The sequence below is a fragment of the Puma concolor genome, chromosome B3, assembly GCF_028749965.1.
Source record: "Puma concolor isolate L17-30 chromosome B3, mPumCon1.1.hap2, whole genome shotgun sequence".
Lineage (NCBI taxonomy): Eukaryota > Metazoa > Chordata > Mammalia > Carnivora > Felidae > Puma > Puma concolor.
Genome location: NC_141672.1, coordinates 111,363,855 through 111,391,628, shown reverse-complemented (window position 1 = coordinate 111,391,628; position 27,774 = coordinate 111,363,855). Strand labels below are relative to the sequence as shown.

The window sequence follows — 27,774 nt, the reverse complement described above, 5'->3', positions numbered from 1 at the left end:
TCTGGAATACATACCAAGGCGAATGTCATTCAGGAGACTATATTCCTTAAAACCACAGAAATAAACCGCTCGCCATTACTCAAACAGTGATGACAAGTAAATGAAATATCAATCATGTAGGCTGTCAACCTTTTGGGACAGCAATAACTGTTAACAAGTAGTCTGGAAAAATTGTCCAAAAATGACTTGTCCTCGGCACACAAGTATTTGAGGTTTCCATGGAAAATTAAGATGCCAGTGGCTATTTGGAACATTGCTCAGGTATTCTTTTTAATGGGAAATTTGCCGGTTATTGATCCACAGCATGTACCCCCTTGGTTCTGGAAGGCTGCAAGCAACTTTCCAATCAGTGGCTGTCAAAAAAATTACTGCCTTTTTATACTGATACAAGACAACAGCAGTGGCAGTGTTCTCCTATAGTTAATGCTTTTCTTTAATTAACTGCTATGTACAATAGGTTAGTAATTTCAGTTACTACTTCACTACAGTCCTAGAGATCAAAACGAATAAAATACCTTTATGCTTTGTCTAACAAATTAATTATAGAGTTGTCTGAAACTGGTGCTTGGGGTCAAGTTTGAAAACAAATAACCTCAAATGTAAAGGGTCAGAACAGGTGCAATGCATTTTTTCCTACTATAAAACCTTGCATGCATGAAATTGACCTGTTTTCCAACTTTATTTATTTGTCTCCTAAAATAAATAAATAAATTTGGTTTCCCTTTCATTTCAGACCTGTGCCAAATCAACTGGCAAACTATACATACGTTTATAACCATTGCACAAATTTTTCGGCCACGTATAATAACCATCCCTTTATGCTACCTTTAACACAGTCACAGTAATGATATTAAGTGTGCCACTTGCCAGTATCTGTAAAGCAAGTAGTTAGCATTTGCTTTTTGTTTTCCACAGTTCTTCCAAATCCAAGGGACATTTTTTTTCCTGCTGAAATACTGGGTTTGATCTCTGTTTGTATTAACAGAGAATCTTGTGATCCATACAGCAAAGTAATTCAGCATCAGAAGCACACCGTAAAGGGTGGTAATTAAACCCATGGCTTGGGCCCACTCCAGACAAGCAACTCTGAGGAGCAGGCCCTGTGAGGGCCACGGTGGGGCTGGCAAAGAGGCACCAGGCCTAAGAGCTCAGGCTGCCGCATACCGAGCGTTCTCGAAGGGACGAAGATATGGCACGGGGCCACGCGTACCTCCCGGCCCAGAGCAGTCCTGACAGGCCGTGTGTGCGCCTGTGCTGCCCAGTGAGACGAGCAAGGCACTTGGGGGACTCACAGGGCCCCGATGTGGGGAGTGGCCATTCCCCAGCACATAAGCTGGGCAAGGAAATAGTTCCCGCCCCTCGGATTACGAAGATGCTACACAGCCAGAGGAATGCCAGGAGACTCACTTGAGGGGCAGACGGGCTAGCACTGAAGCTGGGGAGCAAGGGGTTTCCAGATCCAGGCAATCTCTCAGTGTTTTTAAATATTCTCCTTTTAAAGAGAGCCTTTCCAATTTTGTTCTCAATAGTGATAAAATAAGCAATGACTTCTAATAGTCCAAACCAAACTGAAGAAAAAAACCCAAACAAATAAAAAGCTAAATCTTACATGCCAAGATACTTAAAAAAAATTTTTTTTTAATGTTTATTTATTTTTGAGAGAGAGACAGTGCAAGCGGAGGAGGGGCAGTGAGAGAGAGGGAGACACAGAATCCGAAGCAGGCTCCTGGCTCTGAGCGGTCAGCACAGAGCCCGACGCAGGGGCTCCAACTCACAAGCTGTGAGATCATGACCTGAACTGAAGTCAGAAGCTTAACCAACTGAGCCACCCAAGTGCCCCTATGCCAAGATACTTAACATGGCTTGGACAGCAAAGTAACAGTGACCATTTTAACATTAATGGGGGCATAATCTGAAGCTATCCAAATAACTTCTTAAACATAATCTTTATAATCCTATCCTGGCTCTTATTATCCCTAACACAGAGCTGCATATAGCAGGTGTTCAATAAATATTTACTGACTGAAATAGGATCTAATTCTGATTCTGCTACCTAACCCTTGTTTCCTCCAAATGAGAGTAAAGATAGCTGGTCCATCATACAGGGTGGCCGCGAAGTTCCAAATGAAACAGCAGCAAGAGAAATTTCTGAAGGCACTTTGCCAACTGTAATGTATTCTTGGTGTTTGAGAAATTAAAAAGTGAACCTCTTACCATTGAAACAACAGCACTTTCTGAATAGAAGTGTTCCCAGTTAAAAATACAAAAACAGTTTTGTGTAAAAAGTACAAAATACCGTGCTCAGACTGAGTACCTCAGCAGCAGGCATAAAACGTGTTTTCTGCTGGTGTTCCTGGCAGAATCCGTTACGCGCAGTAATTGCAGCAATAATCAATAAGCTAACGGAGTAAAAGATTAATCAGTTTTGTGATTGCTAATGGAATCTCTAGTACCAGACTCAGATTAGTTTGCGTCCCTCTGAGATGCTCCTCAAAATCCTTAAACAATTTTAATAAGGATGTGACAAAGTTTAGCACAGTTATCCAAAAATCTAATTAATTTGAAACAGAGGGCCAGATTCAACGAGGGGATAGCAAGTACAATTCTTGGCTTGTTTTGTTTGCAAGTTTATCAAACAGTGTTCCTATTTGTTATGAACCTAATTCTAATTCCAACAGCACAATTCAGTCAATAATTACAACATTTTTTGTCTTCATGGAAATCTGTCATATAAAAAACTTGAGTTCCCAAACAGCACCGTTTCATTTTACAAGGCACAAGTTCTCTATTAAAAGAGAGACAGAGACATAGGGAGATACGCACACATACACAACCACTTATAGACCACCTACTATGTACTAGGCTCAACACTAGCTATTTCTGTTTATTCATTTAATTTCTCACAACTCTATCCTATTCTGCGAGTATCGTTCATAGATGAAACAAAAGGTTTATCAGTGAACAACAGCAACAAAAATACTTCTTTCGTGTACTCAGAACATAAAATGTACGTTTACTATTTAAGAGTCCAAAGGTAAGTTACCTCTTATTTCTCATACCTGAAAACATTTAAAGAAATTGGGTTATTGGGCAGACTGCTGAGCTGGTGGGGAGAGTGGCTTCTTTAGTTACACCCTGTTTGGGTTCAGCCATGTCACCGATCTTTTCACACACTGGGGACACATGGTACCGTGCTGACGGGTGACCTCTCCCTCCCTCCTCAGCACCCCCTCTGGTTTTCCTCCTCCCTCTCTGCCCACTCAACTCAGTCTCCGGTAAGTGGTTCTTTCTCCTCCCCTCCTTTAAATGCTGGAGCTCCCCATGGTTTTTCATCAACCTTCTCTTCTTATTTTATACTCTCCTTGAGTTAGCTTCAGCCACTTCAAAGGTTTCAATTACCAGAGGACTCATTGAGACTAATTAGGAGCTGATGAATCACAAATCTTTATTTCCAGCCCAAATCTCTCTCCTAAGATTCGGAACATACCAAACTGGTTATCCAGAGGCCTCTCAAATTCAACAGGTCTCTACCTTTCACACCCTCCCTCGTGCCCTCGACCCATCTTCCACCACCTGGGCTCCCTGTCTCGGTCAATGACATCACAATGACCTAGTTTCCCAAGCCAGATAGCTGCAGGTAAACCAGACCACCTCTCTTTCCTTCTTCCCCATACTTAATCAACACCAGTTTTATTAACTCTACATCTTCCTAGCTTCTCAATTCCCCAAGGTTGGGCCCTCCATAGTCTAGCCCACCTTCTTTCCCAATCTCATGTCATACCCTTCCTGCCTCCCTGTCTGTTCTACACTGAATCCCAGGTAGCTCCTCCTGAATGCACCAGCTGCTCTTACACCTGAGCCTTTGACACACTGTTCTCTCTTTCCTGTCCCTTTGTCCCAGCTTACTCCATCCAGACACCACCTTCTTCAGGAAGCCTCCTCTGTCCCCAAAGCTACACCAGGTGCTCCTTCTTGTGCTCACAGAGCGCCTAACACTTAAGCATATTAGAGCACTTATCACTCTCCCTGGCAATTATGAGTTTTTCATATCCTCCCACATTGAACACTGTTGGCTTTTTTGTTAATCTCCCTGAATGGACCATGGGCTCCTTGAAGGAATGAACTATATGTTCACTGTACCTGCACCACCTAGCATAGCACTTGGCCACATAGCTGCTATCCCATAAGTATTTATAGTATAAAACTGGCTGTACAGGGGCGCCTGGGTGGCTCAGTCGGTTGAGCAGCCGACTTCGGCTCAGGTCATGATCTCGCGGCACGTGAGTTTGAGCCCCGCGTCAGGCTCTGTGCTGACCGCTCAGAGCCTGGAGCCTGTTTCGGATTCTGTGTCTCCCTCTCTCTCTGATCCTCCCCCATTCATGCTCTGTCTCTTTCTGTCTCAAAAATAAATAAACGTTAAAAAATTTTTTTTTTTTAAAAACTGGCTGTACAAATAAGTGAGCAAATCAGTGAGTGATCTCAGGTCCTAGCTCTACGTTTACTGGTTGTGTGACCTTAAGAAAGGCACCCACTATGTGCGTCAGTAGCCTCAGCTATAAAAATAGGGACAATACCTGCCTTGCTCACCTCGTAAAGGTATTAAGAAGATCAAATCAAAGGAAGCAGTATATGAGAAACCTTCTATAAAGTACTTGAAAAGAATCTTGAAATAGGGCACAGGGCTATGAATCTCCCACTTCCAGGCAACAGTACATAGAAGAGAAGTGTCCATAACAATAGGGTAACATAGAAACCCCTAAACAAGATCACTGTTAGACCAAGTACAGAGGTAGATTTAACTAACTGCTTATCAAGGCTGAGTCAGTGCCCCTCCCTTTCCCTCCATTACTACAGTACTATAAATAATAAAATAATTAAAAGGGTATTATAAAGAATCATGTCTATTTTTCTTCTGGAAGTTAATCACGGGCAGGGGCCCTGTCTTGTGTATTTTAGTGTCTTGTAATACCTCTTGTATGTTGCAGAGGTATTAAACTGGAGTCTATATGGGCCTTAGGAGAGCCTTCAAATTCCTGAAATTATATGTGAAACACTGCATTGTGTCAATTTTCTGGGAAGAGAATAAACAACTTCTCTCACATTTTCAAATAGGCCTGTGTCCCTAAAAACCTAAGAAGTGACGCTGTACAGTGCCCAGCACTGTGCCTCACACATAAGAGTGCTCCACAAACGTTTACGGGAAGGAGGCAGACGGGAGCTGATAGAGACGTGGCAGCTAGTTTCATTGCTCATACCTCCTAACTTACTCGGTGGCAAGTCTTAGATATCAAATCGCATCAAATCAGGTTTATACATTATTCTTCTATACACGTGACAGAAGAGTTTCCTAAACCTCTCCTTAACATACCTTCTAACAGTACAGTGTTTCAACCTATGAGGAATAAGTATGCTGGTTTTTTCCTACTAATGATAAAATTTTCACATTCCTGTTCAGTCAATACTGCAAGCATACCCCATTATAGGTAGCTCAGTCAGTAATTACAGCAATAATCAATAAACTAACCAACTATTTGCAGTCCATAGTTAATTTATTAGTTTTCCCAGTGAAGAGCCCAACAACCTGAACTCTGTTAAATGGATACAAATTCAATTAGAACACTACTTAGTGCGTCCTCAGTTACACTTTCTTTTGGTTATTTCTTATACTTTACATTGAGAGGCTTTCCTTCTATGGACGCTGACCTCTTAAGAAGCACACAATTGCTCCAGCAGTCAAAAATAACATATAAAGGGGCGCCTGGGTGGCGCAGTCGGATAAGCGTCCGACTTCAGCCAGGTCACGATCTCGCGGTCTGTGAGTTCGAGCCCCGCGTCAGGCTCTGGGCTGATGGCTCGGAGCCTGGAGCCTGTTTCCGATTCTGTGTCTCCCTCTCTCTCTGCCCCTCCCCCGTTCATGCTCTGTCTCTCTCTGTCCCAAAAATAAATAAACAAACAAACAAACAAAAAATAACATATAAAACTAATCTATGTTGAATACCAAATCAATAACTGCATTTACGGATCTGGCTTCAGATCCCCCCACTTCTCAATAGCTCACTGCCCCTGCCTTGAGGTACTACAACGTACACACGCTCTTCCTCGGACTCTAGACCAAGGGTCCCCACATGGTCGCGGACAGATTAGATGATGAGAAAGAAAATCACAATGAAAAGTCTTACAGTGAAAAGGTCAACAGGGAACAACTCTGGGTCCTACTTATAGGCTAATGTTATTGGACGGATGCATTTATTAATGATTTGGAAGTGAAAAAGACAGTAAGTTGGCCACACTTAATGATAACACTGTTTGTTTTGAATAGTAAAACCGTAAAGGACATTAGGGAGCCCCAGATGGTCTTAACAGAGGTTTGGATAGACGATGGCAGATGAACTTCAACTTGGCTAAGTTTAAGGTAATGTGTGTTGGCAGAAGGAGTTTAAATTTGTATTCAGCAATGGGTCCAAAACTTGTAGGAACCTCCTGGATGGAGCTTTCAGAGTCATCCACAAGGTTAGCATGGGGCAGTGTCTACACTAACCTTTCATCTGATTTCTAGGCTGCAGCAATTCTGCTGCACTTCTAAAGAAGAAGTTTAAGTACCGTAGTCCCCCCTTATCTGTGGTTTCACTTTCCGTGGTTTCAGTTACCTGTGGTCAAAGTCCGGAAACAGTCCGGAAACAAATGATCCTCTTTCTGACATACTGTCAGAAGGTTAATAGTAACCCAACACTAGGTCACAACGCCTACGTCATTCACCTCACTTCATCCCATCATGTAGGCATTTTATCAACTCTTGGCATCACAAGAAGTGTGAGTATAGTACAATCAGGTATTTTGAGAGAGAGAGACCACGTTCACATAACTTTCACTGTAGTATATTGTTGTAACTGTTCTATTTTATTATTAGTTATTGTTGTGAATCACCTGCTGTGCCTAATTTTAAATGAAACTTTACCACAGATATGTATGTATAGAAAAGACATGGTATATATAGGGCTTGGTACTATCCACAGTCACAGGCCTGCATGGGTTGGGGGGGAGGGGATCCTGGATCTTATCCCCCACAGATAAGGGAATCTGCGACTTAAAACAGGATCATCAGGGGCGCCTGGGTGGCTCAGTCGGTTGAGCATCCAACTTCAGCTCAGGTCATGATCTCACGGTTTGTGAGTTCAAGCCCCGTGTCGGGCTCTGTGCTGACAGCTCAGAGCCTGGAGCCTGCTTCAGATTCTGTGTCCCCCTTTCTCTCCGCCCCACTCCTGCTCGTGCTCTGTCTTTCGAAAATGAATAAACATAAAAAAAAAAAAAAATTAAAACAGAATCATCAGGCCATGCAGGGAGCAGGCCAAATGTGACATTCTCTCACACTTTATTTAGCCATCCATTTCCAAGAATGCTTGATAAAGATCCAGCCTACTGCTCAACTTCTATTACTTTTTTAAAGTTCATTTATTTTAAAAGAGAGAGAGAGACAGACAGACAGCACACGAGGTGAGGAGGGGCAGAGAGAGGGGAGAGAGAGAATCCCAACCAGGCTCCGCACTGTCAGCACAGAGCCCGGCATGGGACCCAACCTCACGAACCATGAGATCATGACCTGAGCCAAAACTAAGAGTTGGACACTTAACCTACTGAGCCACCCAGGTGCCCCTCAACTTCCATTAAAAAATGAATCAATAGGGGCGCCTGACTGTCTAAGTCTGTTAAGCACCCGACTCTTGATTTCAGCTCAGGTCATGATCTCACAGTCATGAGATTGAGCTCCGCATCGGGGGGTCCTCCCTCTCCTTCTACACTTCCCCCACTTGTGCACTCGTGTGTGTGCTCGCTCTCCCTCTTTCAAAAAAAAAAAAAAAAAAAGAATAAATAAAAAGGCAGGTGGGAATGAGTAAAGAACATATAATAAGTAACAGTAACAGAGAAACATAGAAAGAAGCAACTTGTTTTGAAATTTTCTATTACTTAAATTTATACCTTTTTGGACATATTGCCTAGATTGATAATTTATTGAATCTCTCTAACCCTACTGTGTTGTAGCATATTTACATTGATGTTTCAGATATATGTAGAAAATATCCCTCGTTTCCCGTAAGAATGGCCCTAAGAGAACAGAGGTTCCTTAAGAGCTGCCAACAAGGGCCTAGTCAACTGGGTATGCCCCAAGGCAGTCCGACTGCTAGAGGTCCATCATTCCCCTGCAGCCCACATCTCCTTTGAAGACAAGCTCCAAGCCAGAGCCCCACCAAGGGACTAATTGAGGTATCGCACGGCTCTACTGCCTCGCGCCAACTGCCTGGACACGGGACCCCAGAGGAACCAGACAGCCCATAGCCTACGCTGAGCCCTCCACGGAGATGAACTAAAGCCATGCTAATGACAAAACACTGGTGGTCCAAAGCACCCCAGAGTGCCCTGGTGGCACGCCCGCTGAGGCCTGCTTGTGCTGGCTGGAGATTTCCTTTGCTTCCAGAGCCACATAAGCCCCTTGTTCTGATAAAAACTCCAGTATGCTTCTGTTCCTCACAAGCAAAGGTGCCCCAAGATATTTCACAACAGGGGCTAACGGAGCTAAATAAGCAGCTACCACATATTTGTCACTATTTCACAGGCATCCACATGTCCCAAGCAACACAGAGAAGGGAGTTAAAATAATCTGCCTCTGAACAAAAGTTTTATTCTTTGACTAGGATGAGAAAACAAGATATTATACAGCTTAGAGAATGTCATTTTTTTAAAAAAAATTTTTTTTAACGTTTATTTATTTTTGAGACAGAGCATGAACGGGGGAGGGTCAGAGAGAGAGGGAGACACAGAATCTGAAACAGGCTCCAGGCTCTGAGCAGTCAGCACAGAGCCCGACGCGGGGCTCGCACTCACATACCGCGAGATCGTGACCTGAGCCGAAGTCGGACGCTCAACCGACTGAGCCACCCAGGCACCCCGAGAATGTCATTTTTTAAGTTAAGAAAAAAAGAGTAATTTCCAAAACTATGTATTTATTTCCTTTGGTTCAGCTCGCTCACTGTTTGTACCACTTCCCCACCCTCCCAGGAGAACACGCTGCACGACCGTTGTGTGGGTGAGCCACACTTGTAGGGAGCCAGCCACTCACTGAAGACTGAGCTGATTTTGCTGGTACAAAGTTCAAAGCAGAGCTTACTTAACATGGAGCATATTGAAATGCACCAGGTGGAAAATGAGCTTCCAACCTCTTGGGTCTTTGAAGAAAACTTCCCAACAGCAAAGGCCCTGATGCTGTTAAATGTTCAACTCCTAAGTGGGCAACAAATTTTGTGGTAAAACTCAGCCTATGGATAAGGACGAAATCTTTAAAATTTCAAAAGCCCACAAAGTATTTTCTACATTCCTATTCAAACTCAGGCACACTAACATTCCAGTAAACAGCATTCTTTTTTGATATCAGGAAAAAAGAAGTATTTTAAAGCTTCCTCAGCAGGACCTCAATAGACGCCAAAACAAAAACATCATTTCAAACCACCAGGAGTAAAGACACTGAGAGTCTTCCCATTCACTGGCACCTTGACCTCCAACTGAATCTGACCTCTGTGGGCCTCATTTTCCTTATCTACAAAATGAAGCAGTTGGACAAGACTTCTAAGGCTCCCTTCCTTCCAACTCTACTTGGGTAACTGCAGGATTTTAGAGGCAATCTCCAAATTATATATACTTGGATAAAGCTAATCATATCCCAATTTACAAGGTGCTACAGAGGTCAAGGAGTATTTTCCCTCACGGTACCCAACATCTAAAAAGGTACACTATGGTCAAGTATACCAAAGGGAATACTTACACTCCACTAAAACACAAGGTCTCTGCATAATGGGAGGCATTACAGTTAAACTTGTCCCATACTCTTCTGGCAACGCGGAAAAATGGTATAAAGAGAGAGAATGGGCAAAATGAAGAAAATTACTCTTGTTAATACTGTGCTCCACTCATACAAGCCTCTCGGTATCGAGAGAACCGGGTGTAATAAATCCTGTACCAGACACAGGATTTAGCAGAAACAAGTATGAATCCATTTACAAACGCAAGATGTACTGCTGGGTTTCTTAATGAAAGGTCACCCAAAAGCAGAGGTTAACTTTAAAATAACCCCCTCCTATAACCAGGTCTCAGTGATAGATAAAGCTTCACATGAATCAATAAACAAGCCCCAGCACTGTTGTTTGATGCTGAAAGGAAATGAAGCCAGCTCTGCCAGACAACGGATACAAAAAGACGGAAGGAGAGAAGCAACATTCCGTCTTTAATCTTCCCAGAAAATGAGAGGGGGGAACAAGAACATCAACAACAACAACAACAACAACAACAACAACAACAACAACAGTAAACCATAGTAAGGGAATATTTAACAAGGTCCTTTAAATAATTGGCAATGATCAGGTATTTAGTTTTCAGAATATGTAGGTTGGGTGTACTTTTTTCCTAATAAAGCATTTCAGATTCTAATTAAAAAAATACTTTATGGAGGAATTAAAAAGATACAATAGTGTCAGAGGAAAAGCCATGATCCCAGAAGTGGAATATTCTAACAACATAACTTACAAGAAACTACGCTATAAAAACAGATTGTTGATTAACACAAACTCATAACAAAACGCAGAGAGCGATCACAATGGTGCTGTAATAACACTTGGCTGCTGGATTCTCTCAATACATTAAATATCTCCTTGGAGACCAAATTACTTTACATTTTCTTAAAAGACAATTTATTATAGCTTTGTTTTCTTCTCATTATCTCTTAAAAATATATCTAATGAAGAAAAGAATACAACTTCTAAATAACTTACATAAAACGGTACTAATGTGTGACAACAGACTTGGGTTTAATATGTTGGTTATTATTTAACAGCACACGACAACTTATTGTCATGACAAATCCTTACCACGATGCGATACTCTGTGTCACATGTATCAAAAACCACTGTATGCCATTATTATGGCACACATAAAATTAACAGCCTAAGGCTGCTAGCAATTTAAATAATTGATAAGTTTTCAATTAAAAAGGCAACATTTTCAGGTCTAATACGAAAATCTATTTAAATTACTGATAAAAACTTATGCTTCTGTTGGCCCAAAGCCAGAAAATGCCTGCATTCAAGGGAGAAGAAAGTAATTTTGCAAGTTCCAACCCAGACATTGCAAATTTTCTTTTTAATTCTATTCAGAGATCCAAGCTATTTATTCATTTACCCTTTGTAATCAGTGAAAAAGAATGATTAAGGGATTTCTGGTAAACGTGTCTCTACTTTTGTTTTCCCTCTATGGATTTTAAAGAAATACTAAGGGGACTGAAAATTTATTAAATCTGACAAGAAAAACTAAGCTGCGCTTTACAGTAAATATGTGCTCATCTCTCAGTATCTCCCCTATGCCACCACCCAGATCCTGGATTCAAAAATTTTTTCAGGGTCAAAATGGACCGAAAGAGTAGAGACCATGCAAGTTTTTCCTCACAGATCAGAGACTGAGGACTATCAACCAAAATCTTTTTTTCTTTTTTAATTTTTTAAATGTTTATATAGCTTTGAGAGAGAGAGAGAGAGAGAGAGAGAGAGAGAGCCAGAGCATGAGCGGGGGAGGGGCAGAGAGAGAGAGGGAGACACAGAACACGAAGCAGGCTCCACTCTCTACGCAGAGCCGCAGAGCCGGATGCGAGGCTTAAACCTACACTGTGAGATCGCGACCTGAGCCGCAGCCCGACGCTCAACCGACTGAGCCATCCAGGCGCCCCTCAACCAAAATCTATTGTGACATTAGGCCCAAATGGTTCTCCTTAGGACAAACTGGAACCCAAAGGAATTTCAATCATAAGAACCAAGACAGATCAAAATGGCAGCCAACCAATGTTTTGTGTGCTTTTTGAGGAAGAGGCTCCCCTACTCTCTACTTTTTAAATGTTTATTCAGGGCCCGACTCTACATAAACAGAACACATAAAGCGTACAGGATGGTAGGGCTATCTCAATAGATAAGAGGAAAAGGAAATCCATTTAGGCTTTAAATGACTTAAAGCTTATTATCTCTCTCAGGGATATTTTCATTTTCATTTAAAAAGATTTTGCTCAAACATTCAGAATCAGAAGACAAGAACATAAGTTAAAATTCTTTGAGGACTTCAGATTCCCGGCTATAAATATTTAAGTGAATTAATGAGAAAACCTGGACCTGATCAGCCAGACCACAATGCACGGGCCACTGCCAATTCATAAAAACGTCTTTGCCATCCACTAAAAGTAAAGACTATTGGGGCACCTGAGTGGCTCAGTCAGTTGAGCATCCGACTTCAGCTCAGGTCATGATCACACAGTTCATGAGTTCGAGGCCCGCGAGGGGCGTGCTGCTGTCAGTGCGGATCCCACTTTGGGTCCTCTGTCCCCCTCTTCCTTTGCCCCTCCCCCACTCTCTGTCTCTCTCAAAACTGAATAAGCATTTATTTAAAAAAAGAAGAATATTGAGGCTCCTGGGTGGCTCAGTCAGTTAAGCGTCTCAGGTCAGGATCTCATGGCTAGAAAGTTTGAGCCCCGCGTCGGGCTCTGTGCTGAGACCTCAGAGCCTGGACCCTGCTTCAGATTCTGTGGCTCCCCCTCTCTCTAACCTTCCCTGCTCATGTTCTATCCCTGAAATATAAATAAGCATTAAAAAATTAAGAAAAATAATAAAGAAGAATATCAATTCACTATGTTGTACACCTGAAACTAATATAACATTGTGTGCGGACTATACTTCAATTTAAAAAAATAAAAAGAAAAAAAATGTAATGCGTTTTACCTAAAACTAAATTTACTCACTTTATTTTTTATTTTATTTTATTTTATTTTAATTTAATTTTATTTTATTTTATCTTATTTTATTTTTAAGTAATCTCTACACCCAACGTAGGGCTTGAACCCACAAGCACACTCCCCCAACTGAGCCAGCCAGGTGCCCCTAAATTGACTCACTTTAATGGTCACCTTTACTTTTGAGGTTATGCATTGCCCACCATCTCTAACCTTTAAATGACTCTATTTGTTAGTAAAATGATGGTTAACAGTAGGCAATTTTTATTAGTTTATTTTGTTAATGTGTTTATTTGGCAAAATAAAAGGTTACAATGCCAGTGTCCGCCCTCCAATGCGAAAATAAAAACGGATTCATTCACAAAATCCACAGATTTGGAGGTCAATGAGCTGGATGATTTCTTTCAAACTAAAAAGTGGCTCTAAAGAAATCTCAGAAACTTTTAAGTTTAAGGACAGTTACATAACTCTAATATTTTCCTACAACACAAAAATAAATACTGCATTTGAAAAAATAAGCATAAATCATAAGGAATATATACTACAGATAGCTCAACTAAGGTACGCCCTACACACAAATCATTCAGAATTTAGTAACGAGGATGACAGAAAGATGCCCACACTAATGTGCAAAGAGGTGGATGGGACAGAAACAGCATGAAACACCTTCCATAGCATGAGCTTTCGCATAAGGACAGGCTGGACTTAAATTCCACATTCACATTCACGCTAGCTCTGAGACCTTGGGCATACTTCTTAACCATGGCTTCCTCAGCTAAAACGTAGGGATTATAGTATCTACCTCACAGAGTCATTATTAAAACCAAAGAAAATAAAATACGTTAGGCATCTAGTATATATAGAGTAGGCAATTAGAAACAGAAATGATTATCATCACTGTGGTCACATGCAGTAACATTTCTCACAAAGCACAATTTGTCAGATCTTCCCAAAAGAACGCTTTTGAAAGCACACCTTTGCGTGTGGTTATGTCAGAGACATAATAAAAGTACACTGATGTCAGTAATGTACTCTCTGCAATGGATGTATGTGAAAAAACTAGAACCCATCTGTACGTGTGTGTTTTCTAAATATAAGCATGTCACATTCTCAGGAGAGTTAGCCAATCTATCAATACCAGTGCTAGACATTTCAGCAGACAACCCTACTCTGCCCTTCAAGGTACTGATGAGCCCTGCTCTAAATTCTCAGTGCACAAAGACTCTCAAATAAGTTAATGGGAAGTCAATGGGAAATTGACTTTTCCTACTCCGTGCTGGTCTGAATGCAACGCTCTGTTAATCATGCCATCCTTCTTGTTCTCTTTCCTCCTACCCTAAATTAAAACTATTGGCGGAAACCCATACAGATATTTTACAGTTTTCATCACAATGAAACAATATCCTGGTTGAAGTTGAGGTCCATCAAAAACCTACAGCCTCACTGCTGGCTAAGATTAGAGTCTCACTGACCAGCAAGGGCCCTGACTCCATCATTTCCACCAGAATACTACTTTGCATTTGTATAGAACTTTTAACTTTCCAAAGGGCTTTCACATCTATTATCCCACTTGATCATTACAATGACCCTGTGCAGTAGAAAGGACAAGTATTATTATCCACAATTGACAGATGAGGCAACTATAGCACAGAAAGGTTAAGTGATTTGCCTAAGGCCAGCAAGCCAGAGAAGAGCAGTGGTCTCCTGACTTCGGGTCCAGTGCTCTTTCCACCAGGCCACTAGAGAAGGTTTTGTAAACAGATTACAAATTCAGATAAAATAGAAAAAAATGAGTAAGAGGAAATAAAACAAAATAAGAAGACAGCATAAATCAGGGCTCAGAAAAGCAATGCCCCTTCATCATAGCTGGGTTTGTCAAGCTGAGTATTAAAGTTTTAGAAATATACCCTTTTCTCTTGTTTATCTACTTCAGTCCTGAGACAAACACTAACGCAAACGTTCACTGAAATTTGAAACATAAAAGTCATTCAGTATATATTCAAATCACTTTGAGTCAGTAAGTAACCCCATTCATTCTGGGGTGGAAGAAAGAGGGAGGGAGGAAGAGTTATTTTAGTGCATAAAATAACTGAGAATACATTTTTAAACCGTGTATCCACACCAAGCCTGCAGCTACATTATAACCATACTCTGTTGGGAAGGGTGAAAGAGATCTCCAGTTGAAAGTAGATTTTGAAAAATTTTTTAGAGCCCAGGGGTTCATTTTTAATGAGCCGTTACTTTAAGTACTGCATAAAAAATACAGGAAATTGATAGTCCATTTAGTCTGCACCATACCTAATGCAAAAGTCATTAAGATGCATTATTCTTAATGTTCATGATATGATCAGTAAGTGTCTTTTGAAAAGAACGTCCTTAACTTTCATGTAAGGAAATCCTTGAAAACCCTGTATATCATACATAAAAATGTTATGGTAACTGTGATTTACTTTCAGATCTTCCCCATGCCAAGAAGCAGCATCCTCAACTACATTAACGTTTTAAAAAACAGTCCTCATTTGTAGTATACTTACATATGACAGCATTGCCTCCATTTCTTCATCACTTCTCACTGTAATTCGATCACCATCCTCGTCCTCATCTGTTGAAGAGGAAACATGGGGTAAGATAAGACCTGCAGTTTTTAATTTTTTTTTTTTTAACGTTTATTTATTTTTGGGACAGAGAGAGACAGAGCATGAACGGGGGAGGGGCAGAGAGAGAGGGAGACACAGAATCGGAAACAGGCTCCAGGCTCTGAGCCATCAGCCCAGAGCCCGACGTGGGGCTCGAACTCATGGACCGCGAGATCGTGACCTGAGCTGAAGTTGGACGCTTAACCGACTGAGCCACCCAGGCGCCCCAAGACCTGCAGTTTTTAAATGTACAAAAACCATGTTGGCCGGGAACATAATACAACTGCTTTTCACAACGTGACAGCCAAAGCTTCAACACTGTATTTTTGAGGACGTTGAGGTTATTGGTTTCTTTTTCAGTTGGGGTTTGTGTGTGTGTGTGTGTGTGTGTGTGTGTGTGTGTGTGTGTGTACAGAATATGAACAGGGCCCCGATAAAGAACTAAAACTTTCAGGGACAGCTGAAAATCAGAAAAATTCTGCTTGTCAATCATGACATGTATCCAGGGTGAAGTGTCACTGGAGTATGACGAAACAGGTTTGGTGTGGAGAACTTTAAAAACTGAAGGGAGGCTATAGGTCTTTTCTACTCTCAGTACTTTTCTTTTCCCACACATCACCCTATCCCTTACTTGTCCAGTCCTCCTCTCTCCCAGGCAAGCAATCACTGTCACAGCAGCACGATGCAAATGGCTCACAGGTACTGAACACTACTACACACAATGCACCATGATTTGTGCCTTCCATGCCATACCTCCATCCCACGATGTGGACACTATGACTTGATTATTGCTATTCCCTTTTCACAGAAGAACTTCGAGTGGGAAGTTCAGCAGAAGGTTATACCTTGCAAGGCAACTCTCACGCAGTTATCCCCACATCCCATTCTATCTGGTGGCTCACTTGCTCTTTCTGAACAGTTTCATTTCTACTGGGTACCCTGACCACAGCAAGTAAGCTTCAAGTGGCCATTCATGCTATTTTTGAAAAAATTTGATAGTCTTAAAACTAGAGGATACTTAGACTTTACAAAATACATAATCAGAATGTATACATTTGAATAAACGTATCATCAAAGCAGCCATACCCAGAAACATTTCAATGATGCTTCTCCTGTTCAAAATAGTTTTGAAATACCTCTTCAAAAACTGCTTTAAGAACCCAAAGTTAGACCACGTGGAAACATCAGATCTCATTTTTAACCCAAACTGGAACTGCCTACCTGATCACTTGCCTACACTATCTGCCAGGCAGGACTCAGAACAACTTTTGCATATTTTAGAATATTTAGTTAGCCACTTCATCCTTCTGAAGATAAAGATCTGTCGATAGAACAGCCTATGCGATCGATTCTAAATGTATGGTTGAAAGAAAAATGCCAAAAACATCTTGAGCAATAGTGACATTGCTGGAAGATGTGCACAGCCTCCCTAGGGACAACTGAGAAGGGCAGGCTCTCTCTCAATTTGGATGCTTGAGCTCCGGTGTGCTTGTTAAACAATCAGTGTTGTTAATTTTTTTTGGTCACTCTTGAGTATCTAATTGCTGATTTGATCAGACGCAGAGAACCTGATCCCAGGCCTGCAGAAACTGACAAATCTCAGGTCATGAAGAGAATAAGCTTACGTGACATGCTCTGGGGACTCTTACTGAAAATACAGGGCGGTTCAGTCCAGAATGTGGAACTTCGCCCACCACACCTCAGTGGGCCCTCCCTCCCATCCAGCTGCAGTTCTGAAGATACTCCCCTGCTCAGTGGCCGGGTCATGGAAACCCTAGGAGGGAGCTTGTATTCTCTCCTAATTAGCCTGTTTCAGAGCAAAATGCTACTTCCTTTTTCTCCTCAGCAGCCAATAGCAATCTGTCTGACAGCGCGACAGAAACCAGCGGTTCAGCCAGCGCTGCTCGGTGACCAAGCCAACTGCTCTCACTGGGGTTTCTCTCCAAAGCATTTGTTCCTGGATCCCGGATTGCAGTTCATTCCCAAAGAGTTCCCCAATTCAATGTAAACCAGTATCATCAAGTCACACTGTTTAAATATCTACATAAATAGGAGCTGTCCAGAGTCACTACTGTACTTTGTTAAAGGCTGCCTGTTTTAGTATAAAAGACACACGGCGGTCACTTTCAGTAACAAAGAAGGCACAGGCCTAACAATGTTACAGGTGCAAGGGACCATAGAGGAACCTAACTCCTCCTTTCTTTTCCCCCTCCTTCCACTCTGCCTCTTTCCCTCCCTCCTTTCCTTCCTTCCTTCCTTTTGCAGACACTAAAAGCCAAACTGGGAAAGAAATGCCATTCTAGTTTTGGAAACAGGAGGAGTGTCTACATAAATTCTAGAAACTAGTATTTTCAAGGTTAAGTAAAAGATTCTTCTTACAAATACAGGAAACAAAGGAGGGAAAACCAGATACAGTATAAAGGGACATAATGTTATATACTACCACACATGAAAACACGTTACATTTCTGTTTTAAAACCAAGTCAAATTCTCTGTTTAGATGTGGGCTACAATGATTTGTTCTTGATAAAGTCCTGAACTTGGTAAAAATTTCCAGCCTGAACAAAGTCACTTTTTGTAACTCTCACATCTACACCACAGCTAGCTACAGAGACGTGGTTACAAAGGAACTGTTTACATTCAAATTTCAATACACATAGACCTCTATAAGGTATTGTTCACACAGGATGAGGAAGTGTTTGGCGTTTAATAAAACAGGTGAAAACCCTTTTTATAATTTGTGAAGCAAGGGCACAGATTCCAGAAAAATCATTTAAATCACAGTCTCTCTCAATCAGGAACAACCCAACAATAAAAGAGTTCTCTATGTTCTCAAAGCCAGAACTTGAACCCTTGAGGCTACTTAAAACAGAAGATTTTGGAATTCCATGAAATCTCTAAGGGATTATTTCAGGGGGAAAAAAGACAAATCTGTGAGGGAAGTCAGCTACCAGAATAATTTCTTGGTTAGCAGTTCCATGAAATACTGTAAGGACACCTGGCTTTAAGTGGACAGAAAGCAGAGGCCAAAAGGTCAGAATAGCCAGCCTAGTGCTAAGTGTTGGAGATGTCCCACAAGGGGTCTGACTCCAAGGAAAAGATTTTGGCTACGTTGAAAGAAGCATTCTAATAAAGCCTGGGGATAAAATGAGACTTCACTTGATCTCAGCCAAAAGGCCGAGAAGTGATAAGCCTGGGGATAAAATGAGACTTAGATGACATAGTAATTAATGGTTCTTACGGATTAATAAGAACCTCTGTTTTACGAAGTATCGGTTTTCTTTATAAACTGCTCTTCGGGGGACTGACACACTCTGTACTATTTGTGATCAGTTTTCATGAAGACCCCGTTCTTGTCAGAGAGGAGACTGAGTTGGAAAGTCCTCACACCTATGAGAAGACTGAGGATTCTGGCCAAAAGGCAAAACCCAAGCTACCTACCCCCATGATGGCAGTCATACCATTTGCCCTGACGGTTAAAGTGAGAATACACTTCTCTGTAAAGACAATACATTCCAAAGACACACAAATGGCCAACAGACACATGAAAAGATATTCTATCACTCATCATCAGGGAAGTACACATCAGAACCACAATGTGCTATCACCTCACATCCGTCACAATGGTTGCATCAAAAAAGACAAGAGACAACAAGGAGCACCCGAATGGCTCAGTCGGTTAAGTGTCCAACTCTTGATCTCAGCGTAGGTCTTTTTTTGGGGGAGAGGGGGGGTGGGGAGGGAGGGAGAGAGAGAGAGAGAGAGAGAGAGAGAAAGAATCCCAAACAGGCTCCACACTGACAGCACAGAGACCGATGTGGGGCTCAAACCCACAAACTGCAAGACCATCACCTGAGGTTTTGATCTCAGGGTAGTGAGTTCAAGCCCCACGTCGGGCTCCATGCTGGGTGTGGAGCCTACTTAAAAAAAAAAAAAAAAGACAAGAGACAACAAGGATGTGTAGAAAAAGGGAACCTTCGGAGTGCCTGGATGGCTCAGTTGGTTGAGTGGCCGACTTCAGCTCAGGTCATGATCTCGTGGTTTGTGGGTTTGAGCCCTGCGTCAGGCTCTATGCTGACAGCTCAGAGCCTGGAGTCTGCTTCGGATTCTGTGTCTCACTCTCTCTCTGCCTCTTCCCCACTCATGCTGTCACTCTCACTCTCAAAAATAAATAAACATAAAAAAAAATTTTTTTAAAAGAAAAAAGAAAAAGGGAACCCTTGTGCTCTGTTGGTGGGAATATAAACTGGTGCAGCCACCACAGACAACAGTATGGAGTTTCCTCAAAAAGTTAAAAACAGAACTACCATGTGATCTAGCAATTCTACTTCTGGACATCTATCCAAAGGAAACTAAATCACTCTCTCAAAGAGATATATGAACCTCCATGTTCACTGCAGCATTATTCACAATAGTGAAGATATGGAAACTACTTAAATGTCCACCAACAGACGAACAGATAAAGATATGGTGTATATATACATTGGAATATTATTCATCCACAAAAAAGCCGTTTGCAACAACTTGGATGAATCCCAAGGAGGGCATTATGCTAAGTCAGAAAAAGACAAATACTATATATCACTTATATGTGAAAATTTGAAAAGCCAAACCTAAAAAAACAGAGTGTGTGATTACCGATTACCAAGGGCTGGGGTTGGGGGCAAATGGGGAGCTTCTGCCAGAGTATAAACTTACAGTTATGCGTATAACAAGGTCTGGGGATCTAAGGTAGGGCATGGGGATTACAGCTAATGACCCCGTATCATATACTTACATGTTGCTGACAGTAAATCTTAAATGTTCTCACCACAAAAAAGAAACGGTCATTATAGGACAGGCTAGAGGTGTTAGCTATTGCTACGGTGCTGGTAATCAGTTTGTAACATATAACTGCATCAAATCAGCAGGGTGTACATCTTAAACTTACACAATGCTATACATCAATTATATCTCAATAAAGCTGGAAAAAAATTTAAATAAAAGACAGTACATTGACAGGTATTAGAAGTCATTGGAGGGTAAGAAAGTAGAAAGGCATACCAAGCAATGTGGTATAACAGTAACTTAAAACACTTCCCTGTTAAAAGTTGGACACACACAGCCATTCCAGCAGACACTCTGGCTATTTGCCTATCAAACTGGATTAGCTATAGAAAGAACACTAAACAGAAGTGTCAATCATAACAATTTACTAACGTGGCACAAAGAGTTTCAAGGTTATAAATAACGTTGTTGAAGAACACGAGGAAGTAGTAGTACTAAGTGATGAGAAGTAGAAAAAATAATCTGAACTTTTTGTCTTATCCACAGAGGTTCTTTACCATCTGACCAAAAAAGCATTACTAGATATGACCAAGGGGGGGGGGGGGGGGGCGTTGGCATGCGATAGATCTGATACACTGGTTCACAATGAGAATTCCAGACTTCTCTACTTGCCTGGAGCATAGTAATATGATTTTCCAGCACATTAGGGAAGCAAAAGTAGAACCAGAAAGTCTATGTACTGGCTGGATTTTGTTAATGTCACTTAAAATGGAGGAAAAAATCCTAGCAAGATACCAAATAGAGTGCAGCAGATGGAAAACAAATATTATGAAGCAATCTTCACAAAATCTGCAGTGTGTCACAAATACACAAAATGGCAGAGTTTGGGAAAAGAGAATCATAACAGGCCATATGTTGTTAGCAATTTTATTTGAAGCAACATGCAATCCGAAAGAGAAACCAAGAGGAGGAACATAAAGGCCCAATGGAGGAGAGGCAGCCGCAGGTAAGGGGCGGTCAGGATGGCAAGCACAGCGCCTATCAAGGTAAACAGCAGTCACCTAACAGACGCCAGGGAGCTGTCAGCGAAACAGCACCCACTGCAGGGACGGGGCTCGAACGGGCTTTTGAGAGAAACAATCTAGCTTCTACAAAGAGCACAGAAAGTTAAGGCAATATATAAGATGTCATTTGTCACATTCCTTCGGTGCCAGGTGAGAGTCAATTAGAACTACAGCAAAGGCATTTTTTCAAGGCAAGAGGAAAGACATGCAGACATAACTGTAGAAGTTAGAAACACGTATCGACGAGAAATTATCAGAAAGGTTGTCAAGTTTAGAGCCCTTCTCGGGTGTAGCATCTAAGATCTGGACAGGACTAGCAGTCTGGCTTTTATGGCCAAATCTTTACAGCCATGATTTTTTTTTTTTTTCACACACACACACACACACACACGCACGAGAAAGAGAGAGACCATCTTTTTTTTTTTTTAATTTTTTTTATGTTTATTTATTTCTGAGAGAGAGAGAGACAAAGTGCAAGTGGGAGAGGGGCAGAGAGGGAGGGAGACACAGAGTCTGAAGCAGGCTCCAGGCTCTGAGCTATCAGCACAGAATCTGATGTGGGCCTCGAACCCACGAACCACAAGATCATGACCTGAGCTGAAGTCAGATGCTTAACCAACTGAGTCCTTCAGGCGCCCAGAGAGAAACAATCTTATGTAGACTCTGCACTGGGTGTGGAGCTCGATCTCACAACCCTGAGATCATGACCTGAGCTGAAATCAAGAGCCAGACACTTAACCCACTGACCCACCCAGGCACCGCTCACAGCCATGAGTTTTACTTCAGCTCCATGCCACCGCCCTCCTGATTCCTTCTTCGCTCCTTTGCACCCTTCCTCTCTCCAACAAATATGTAAGTGTCCCTATGTAGCAGGCAATGTTCTGGGCACTGGGGATGGTAACAGTAGAAACAGAAAAAAGCCTTGCCCTCTAGTAGCTCACACTCTTATTGAGATAGACTGAACGGGATGAGGGCATGGGTTGCACAGATATCTGGGGAAAGGGTGTTCCAGGCAGAGGGAACAATTAATGCAAAGGCCTTGAGGTAGAAGAATACCTGGCATATTCAGGAGACTGAAACAAAGGCAGAGTGGCTAGCACAGCAGGCGGGCGCTAGAGAAACAGATGAGTTCAGGGAATCAATGCTGTTGCAGGGTTGGGGGCAGATGACAAAATGCAGGGCCTTGTAGGGGATTTTAAGGACTTGGCTTTTACTCCTGAGTAAGATGGAAATCACTGGACGGTGCTGAGTATTGTGATCCCACTTCTAAAGGATCACTTTGGCTGCTATGTGAAGAAGAGGCTGTGTGGAGGCAAAAGCAGATACAGGAAGACCAGGTAGGATACCATCATCCCAGTCCTGTCATCGTAGGTGAGGGAAGATGGTGGCCCGAACCAGGCTGAGATTCTGAGCAGTCATCATGCGCTGGATATATTTTAAAGCCAGAGCTAACATGATTTTGTGACAGATGAGATACAAAAGGCTTGTCCTTATTACTTCATTCCTTCAACCATCCGTGCATTCCAGAAACACGTATGAGTGTCTACCGTGTGCTGGGTACTAGGACGGGGTTCTAGAGACTCAAGAATGAGCAGCATTGTCTGCTGCCCTCCAGGAATAACTAGCCTGGCAGTTGGGTAAAGGAATTAAACTTCTTAATTTTCATGCAACATAGCAACATTACAAATAAGCAATTACTCTCATAAGACTAAAAAGGATCTGGACTTTGCACATGGATGACATTGCAAACCAAAATTTCAATACATAAAAGCTTTCTTCAAATAGTCTCAAATTCTAGGATGTAAAATAAACTCTCACCTGTTAAATAATCTTTAGACTGTATAATTGTGAATTACAATTTTTCATTAACCTACCTGGTTCTGCCTATAAGCAACCATTTATCTCCTACACATACTACAGTTTAAGAAAATGAAATTTCATGGGTGCCTGGGTGGCTCAGTCAGTTAAGCATCCAACTTCAGCTCAGGTCATGATCTCGCAGTTCGTGAGTTCGAGCCCCGTGTCGGGCTCTGTGCTGACAGCTCAGAGCCTGGAGCCTGCTTCAAATTCCGTGTCCCCCTCTAGCTCTGCCCCTTCCCTGCTCACACTCTGTCTCTCTCCTCTCAAAAAATAAAATTTTGGGGGCGCCTGGGTGGCTCAGTCGGTTGGGCGGCCGACTTCGGCTCGGGTCACGATCTCGCGGTCCGTGAGTTCGAGCCCCGCGTCGGGCTCTGGGCTGATGGCTCAGAGCCTGGAGCCTGCTTCCAATTCTGTGTCTCCCTCTCTCTCTCTGCCCCTCCCCCGTTCATGCTCTGTCTCTCTCTGTCTCAAAAATAAATAAAACGTTAAAAAAAAATTAAAAAAAAATAAATAAAATTTTGAAAAATAAAAAAAAATGAAACTTCATTTTTTCTAAATAATTTATTATTTCCAAACATTTTATAATTTAGACTTTTCTCATCCAATCATTCTTAATGAGGCAGTCTTTGCTATTTGGACATGAAGGGTATCTCCTACAGGTGTGTTTCTCCAGTCATCAGCTATGGTTGTCTATCACAACTTATATCATTGCAATTTTCCTTTAAGTGGTCATATTATGCCAAATTTAAAATGATGAACCGGCTTTAAAATTTCCACCCAAAATAATCTTCCAGAAATTCATGAAACAACTGAAACAAGAAGTGAGCATAACATGATCACGGTCGGAGAAAGACATAAGTAAGATAAAGCTTTATCCTACAACCATATTTTACGAACCAAAACTCAGAGGCACAGTTTGACAAGCGCGAAGATACTTATGAAGGCTACAGACCAAATGTGTGAAGTCAGGGTGCCACGGAAAAGCGGGCCACATGGTGTTCACAAGGAGAAGTCAGCATTTGTCTACACAGACTTCAGACGATTCTTTCAAGTCACCAGTAAGAATTCACCAGTCACTCTGAAGCAGCCACTTGTCTAGAGAAGAGCCAGGGGGAGGAACACGAAACAGATATGCACAGGAAACTCATCAGTGGGCACAGCTGATTTTTATCACCTCGTGTGCTGGTGTACTCATTAATCTGTTAATGAAACTGTGAAAATCAGCAGGGGTCTCCGGGCCTGTATGAATGTCAGGCTCCTACAGCATATGTAGGGCCCACACATGCGAACAGCCAAGATTTTTTATGGTAATGGAATTCAGCTTTATCTCAGAAGTGTTCTCACATCTGGGAAAAGACAAATTATTCAATAACTTGTATGGGGTCAACTGTCTATGTGCTTGAAAAATAAAGTTGGATTCCCCACCTGATTCCTCCTCTCACCAAAATAGACTGGAGATGGTACAACATTTTCAAATCTTCTGATATTTGTAATAAAAGTGCACACTCTTTTCCAAAAAAAAAAAAATGCTAATACACATACGAACATATGTATGTATGCACATACCTAATGTGTGTGTGTGCTTAACCCTGTTAAAGTAGAACAAAAGAATACGGATGAATGTTTTTTCAATACCTGAATGTGGAAGACCTTTCTAAGAATGGCATAAATCCAGAAGTCACAAAGGACAATATGATAAATCTCACCATGTAAAAATTTCAACCCTCTCTATGGGAAAAAAAAAAGCAGAGGGAAAAAAAAAGACCAAAGCAAGCTGAAAGGAAAGCAGTAAACTAAACAAAAATAACTAAACAGATGAGACAAAGCCCCAATTTTCTTAATATTGGAAAATCCTTATGTCAATTAGAAACGTACAACCTAAAAGGAAAATGGGAAAAGGTGACAAACAGCTCACAGAAATTAAACAAAATGATCAAAATACAAATGAAGACACTCAAGCTCACTTATAATTGAAGAAACAAAAATAAAACAATAGCATAATAATCTCTTCCACCTTTCAAATTGACACTGACTAGGAAGTTTGCTAATAAAAAATTACTCAGAGTTGGTGAGGGTAGAGAGAAATGGGCATTCTCAAACATTGTTGGTGGGAGTGTAAATTGGTTCTACCCTTTAGAGAGCAACATGGTAATAGCTATTAAAATGTAAAATAGGAGTACTCTTTGTCTCAGTAGTTCCAACTCCTGGGAATTTATCCTACAAATATATTTCCACCATGTGGAAAGATATAAGACAATGCTGTTGACTGCAGCATTTTTTCCAATACTAAAAAACCACTAACAACTTAAGACTGGCCCGTCAATAGGTTAAATAAATTAAGCCATGGCCATAAAATGAAGTATAATGTACTCATCCAAAGGAATGAAGTCGATTTGTGCACAGTGATGTTGGAAGAGGTTATATATACCATGCATAAAAACATATATATATATATACATATATATATGCGTGCATATATATATATATATGTATATGCACGCATATATAACATATATATATGCGTGCATATATATATATGTATATGCACGCATATATATAAGGTAAGTGGGGGTGGGGGAACTAGTCGCAGTACAGTATGCATTATGTACAGAGAAAACTTCTATAAAGATACAGAACACACTGTTAAATAGTAAACTAGGGAAATGGAGACTTTTAGTTTTCGTTTCATTTGTATGCTGCTTGAATTCTTTTTTTAAGATCATCTATACCTTCTTAATTAAAAAAGAAATCAAGGGGGGCGCCTGGGTGGCTCAGTCGGTTAAGCGTCCGGCTTCGGCTCAGGTCATGATCTCACAGTCCGTGAGTTCAAGCCCCACGTCGGGCTCTGCGCTGACAGCGCGGAGCCTGGAGCCTGCTTCAGATTCTGTGTCTCCCTCTCTCTCTGCCCCTCCCCCGCTCATGCTCTGCCTCTCTCTGTCTCAAAAATAAATAAAAACATTTTAAAAAATTAAAAAAAAAAAAAGAAATCAAGGGGCACCTGGGTGGCTAATCAGTTAAGCATCCGACTTCGGCTCAGGTCATGATCTCGCAGTTTGCGAGTTCGAGTCCCGCGTCAGGCTCTGTGCTGACAGCTCGGAGCCTGGAGCCTGGAGCCTGCTTTGGATTCTGTGTCTCCTTCTCTCTCTGCCCCTCCCCTGCTCATGCTCTGTCTCTCTCTGTCTCTCAAAAATAAATAAGTGTTAAAAAAAAAAAAGAAACCAAGCACTATATATTGGAAAGTATTTTGCTTTGTGCTCTAGTTATAAGGGGAAAAGGACCTAAAAGGGGTAAAATGAAAAAGACTTAGGGCCATCGGTCCAAGAGGTGATCAGCACAAATGGGCCTCCCTCCCCTTATCCAGCCTAACTCCCCTCAGAAACACTACTCCCAGGAACACAAACCAGAAAGAATATCGTCATTGTAGACCCTCTGCCCCCTCAGGACAGAAGGCCCAGTCAAGTGTGGAGTCTGACTGGTCCACCACCAACCAGTTTATATCCCGTGCCTGGGTAATAACACAAATAATGCAAATAGCAAATTACTTACTTGGCTTTAGGTCCCAGTAATTGTAAGATTCCCATCTGAATATGGGCACACAACATTTCTTTTTATTCAGCAAGGGTCTAAGCTAAGTACTGAGAATAAGAGTGAAATAAAACGCAGGACCTGTCATCAAGTCCTTCAAGATCTAGTGAGAAGGGAAACATGCACACAACTCATCAGAAGGCAGGCCCCATGGGTTACCTGCTCTAGCAAAGGTGTGGAGGGAGATTAGCTCCATCTGGTGGGATCAGAGGTCTTACCCAACGGATGGCACTTCTCAGACTGAAGAATCTAAGATTACCTGACCTTTCCCCTCTTTTCCACTTATCAACTCTTTTCCTCTATATTTGTGTGGAACAAGTAAACGTGACAGTGTCCTTCCCTTTGTTGCTTAATTCACATTGCTAAAGACAATACCATCTCTTTTTTTATAAAAAAAAATTAACATTTATTCATTTTTTAAAAATGTTTATTATTTATTTTTGAGAGAGAGAGAGATAGACAGACACAGCATGATCAAGGGAGGGGCAGAGAGAGAAACACACACACAGAATAGAAGCAGGCTCCAGACCCCAAGCTGTCAGCACAGAGCCCGACATGGGGCTCAAACTCACAAACTGCGAGATCATGACCTGAGTCGAAGTCGGACACTTAATCGACTGAGCCAACCAGGCAGCACCCCTACCATCTCTTTTGCATAAGAAATCAATTAGTGCTAGGTATCCTTTTCAATATTAAATACAGTACTATAAATATATCTTTGATCAAAGTTTTCTTTATTTGGAAGTTGTTCCATCATAGCTCCAGACCACAGAAATGCTCAAAAATGTCAGCAAATTAGCTTACAAGCTACATCTTTCCAAATGCTTCTTCTACATAGATTCCATTTATTAGTTCAGATCTTTGGTTCAGAAAATAAGGTCATCCTAGAGCAATCATAAAAAAAGCCAGGCTGGGATTCTGTCTATAAGGGAAAGTATGCGGTACTCTAAGCTCAAGAAACAAAGGACTGTTACTATTTTGTCTGTGTGTGTTTTGGGGTTTTGTTTTTTGTTTTTGCCTAAAACTTGTCCAGACACAGATGGGTATAGAGTTG

At 41.5% G+C, this 27,774-nt stretch overlaps 1 protein-coding gene across 6 annotated transcripts in view; it reads right to left on the bottom strand.

The window, feature by feature from the left end:
- The window catches only part of MAP2K5 (mitogen-activated protein kinase kinase 5), a 278,825-nt gene that overhangs the window by 240,364 nt on the left and 10,687 nt on the right, over positions 1-27,774 (bottom strand). For all 6 annotated transcript variants that reach the window (XM_086711030.1, XM_086711029.1, XM_086711032.1 and 3 more), the window contains exon 3: positions 15,343-15,410. In XM_086711030.1, the coding sequence (XP_086567156.1) occupies positions 15,343-15,410 (68 nt within the window). The remainder of the gene's footprint in view (positions 1-15,342; positions 15,411-27,774) is intronic.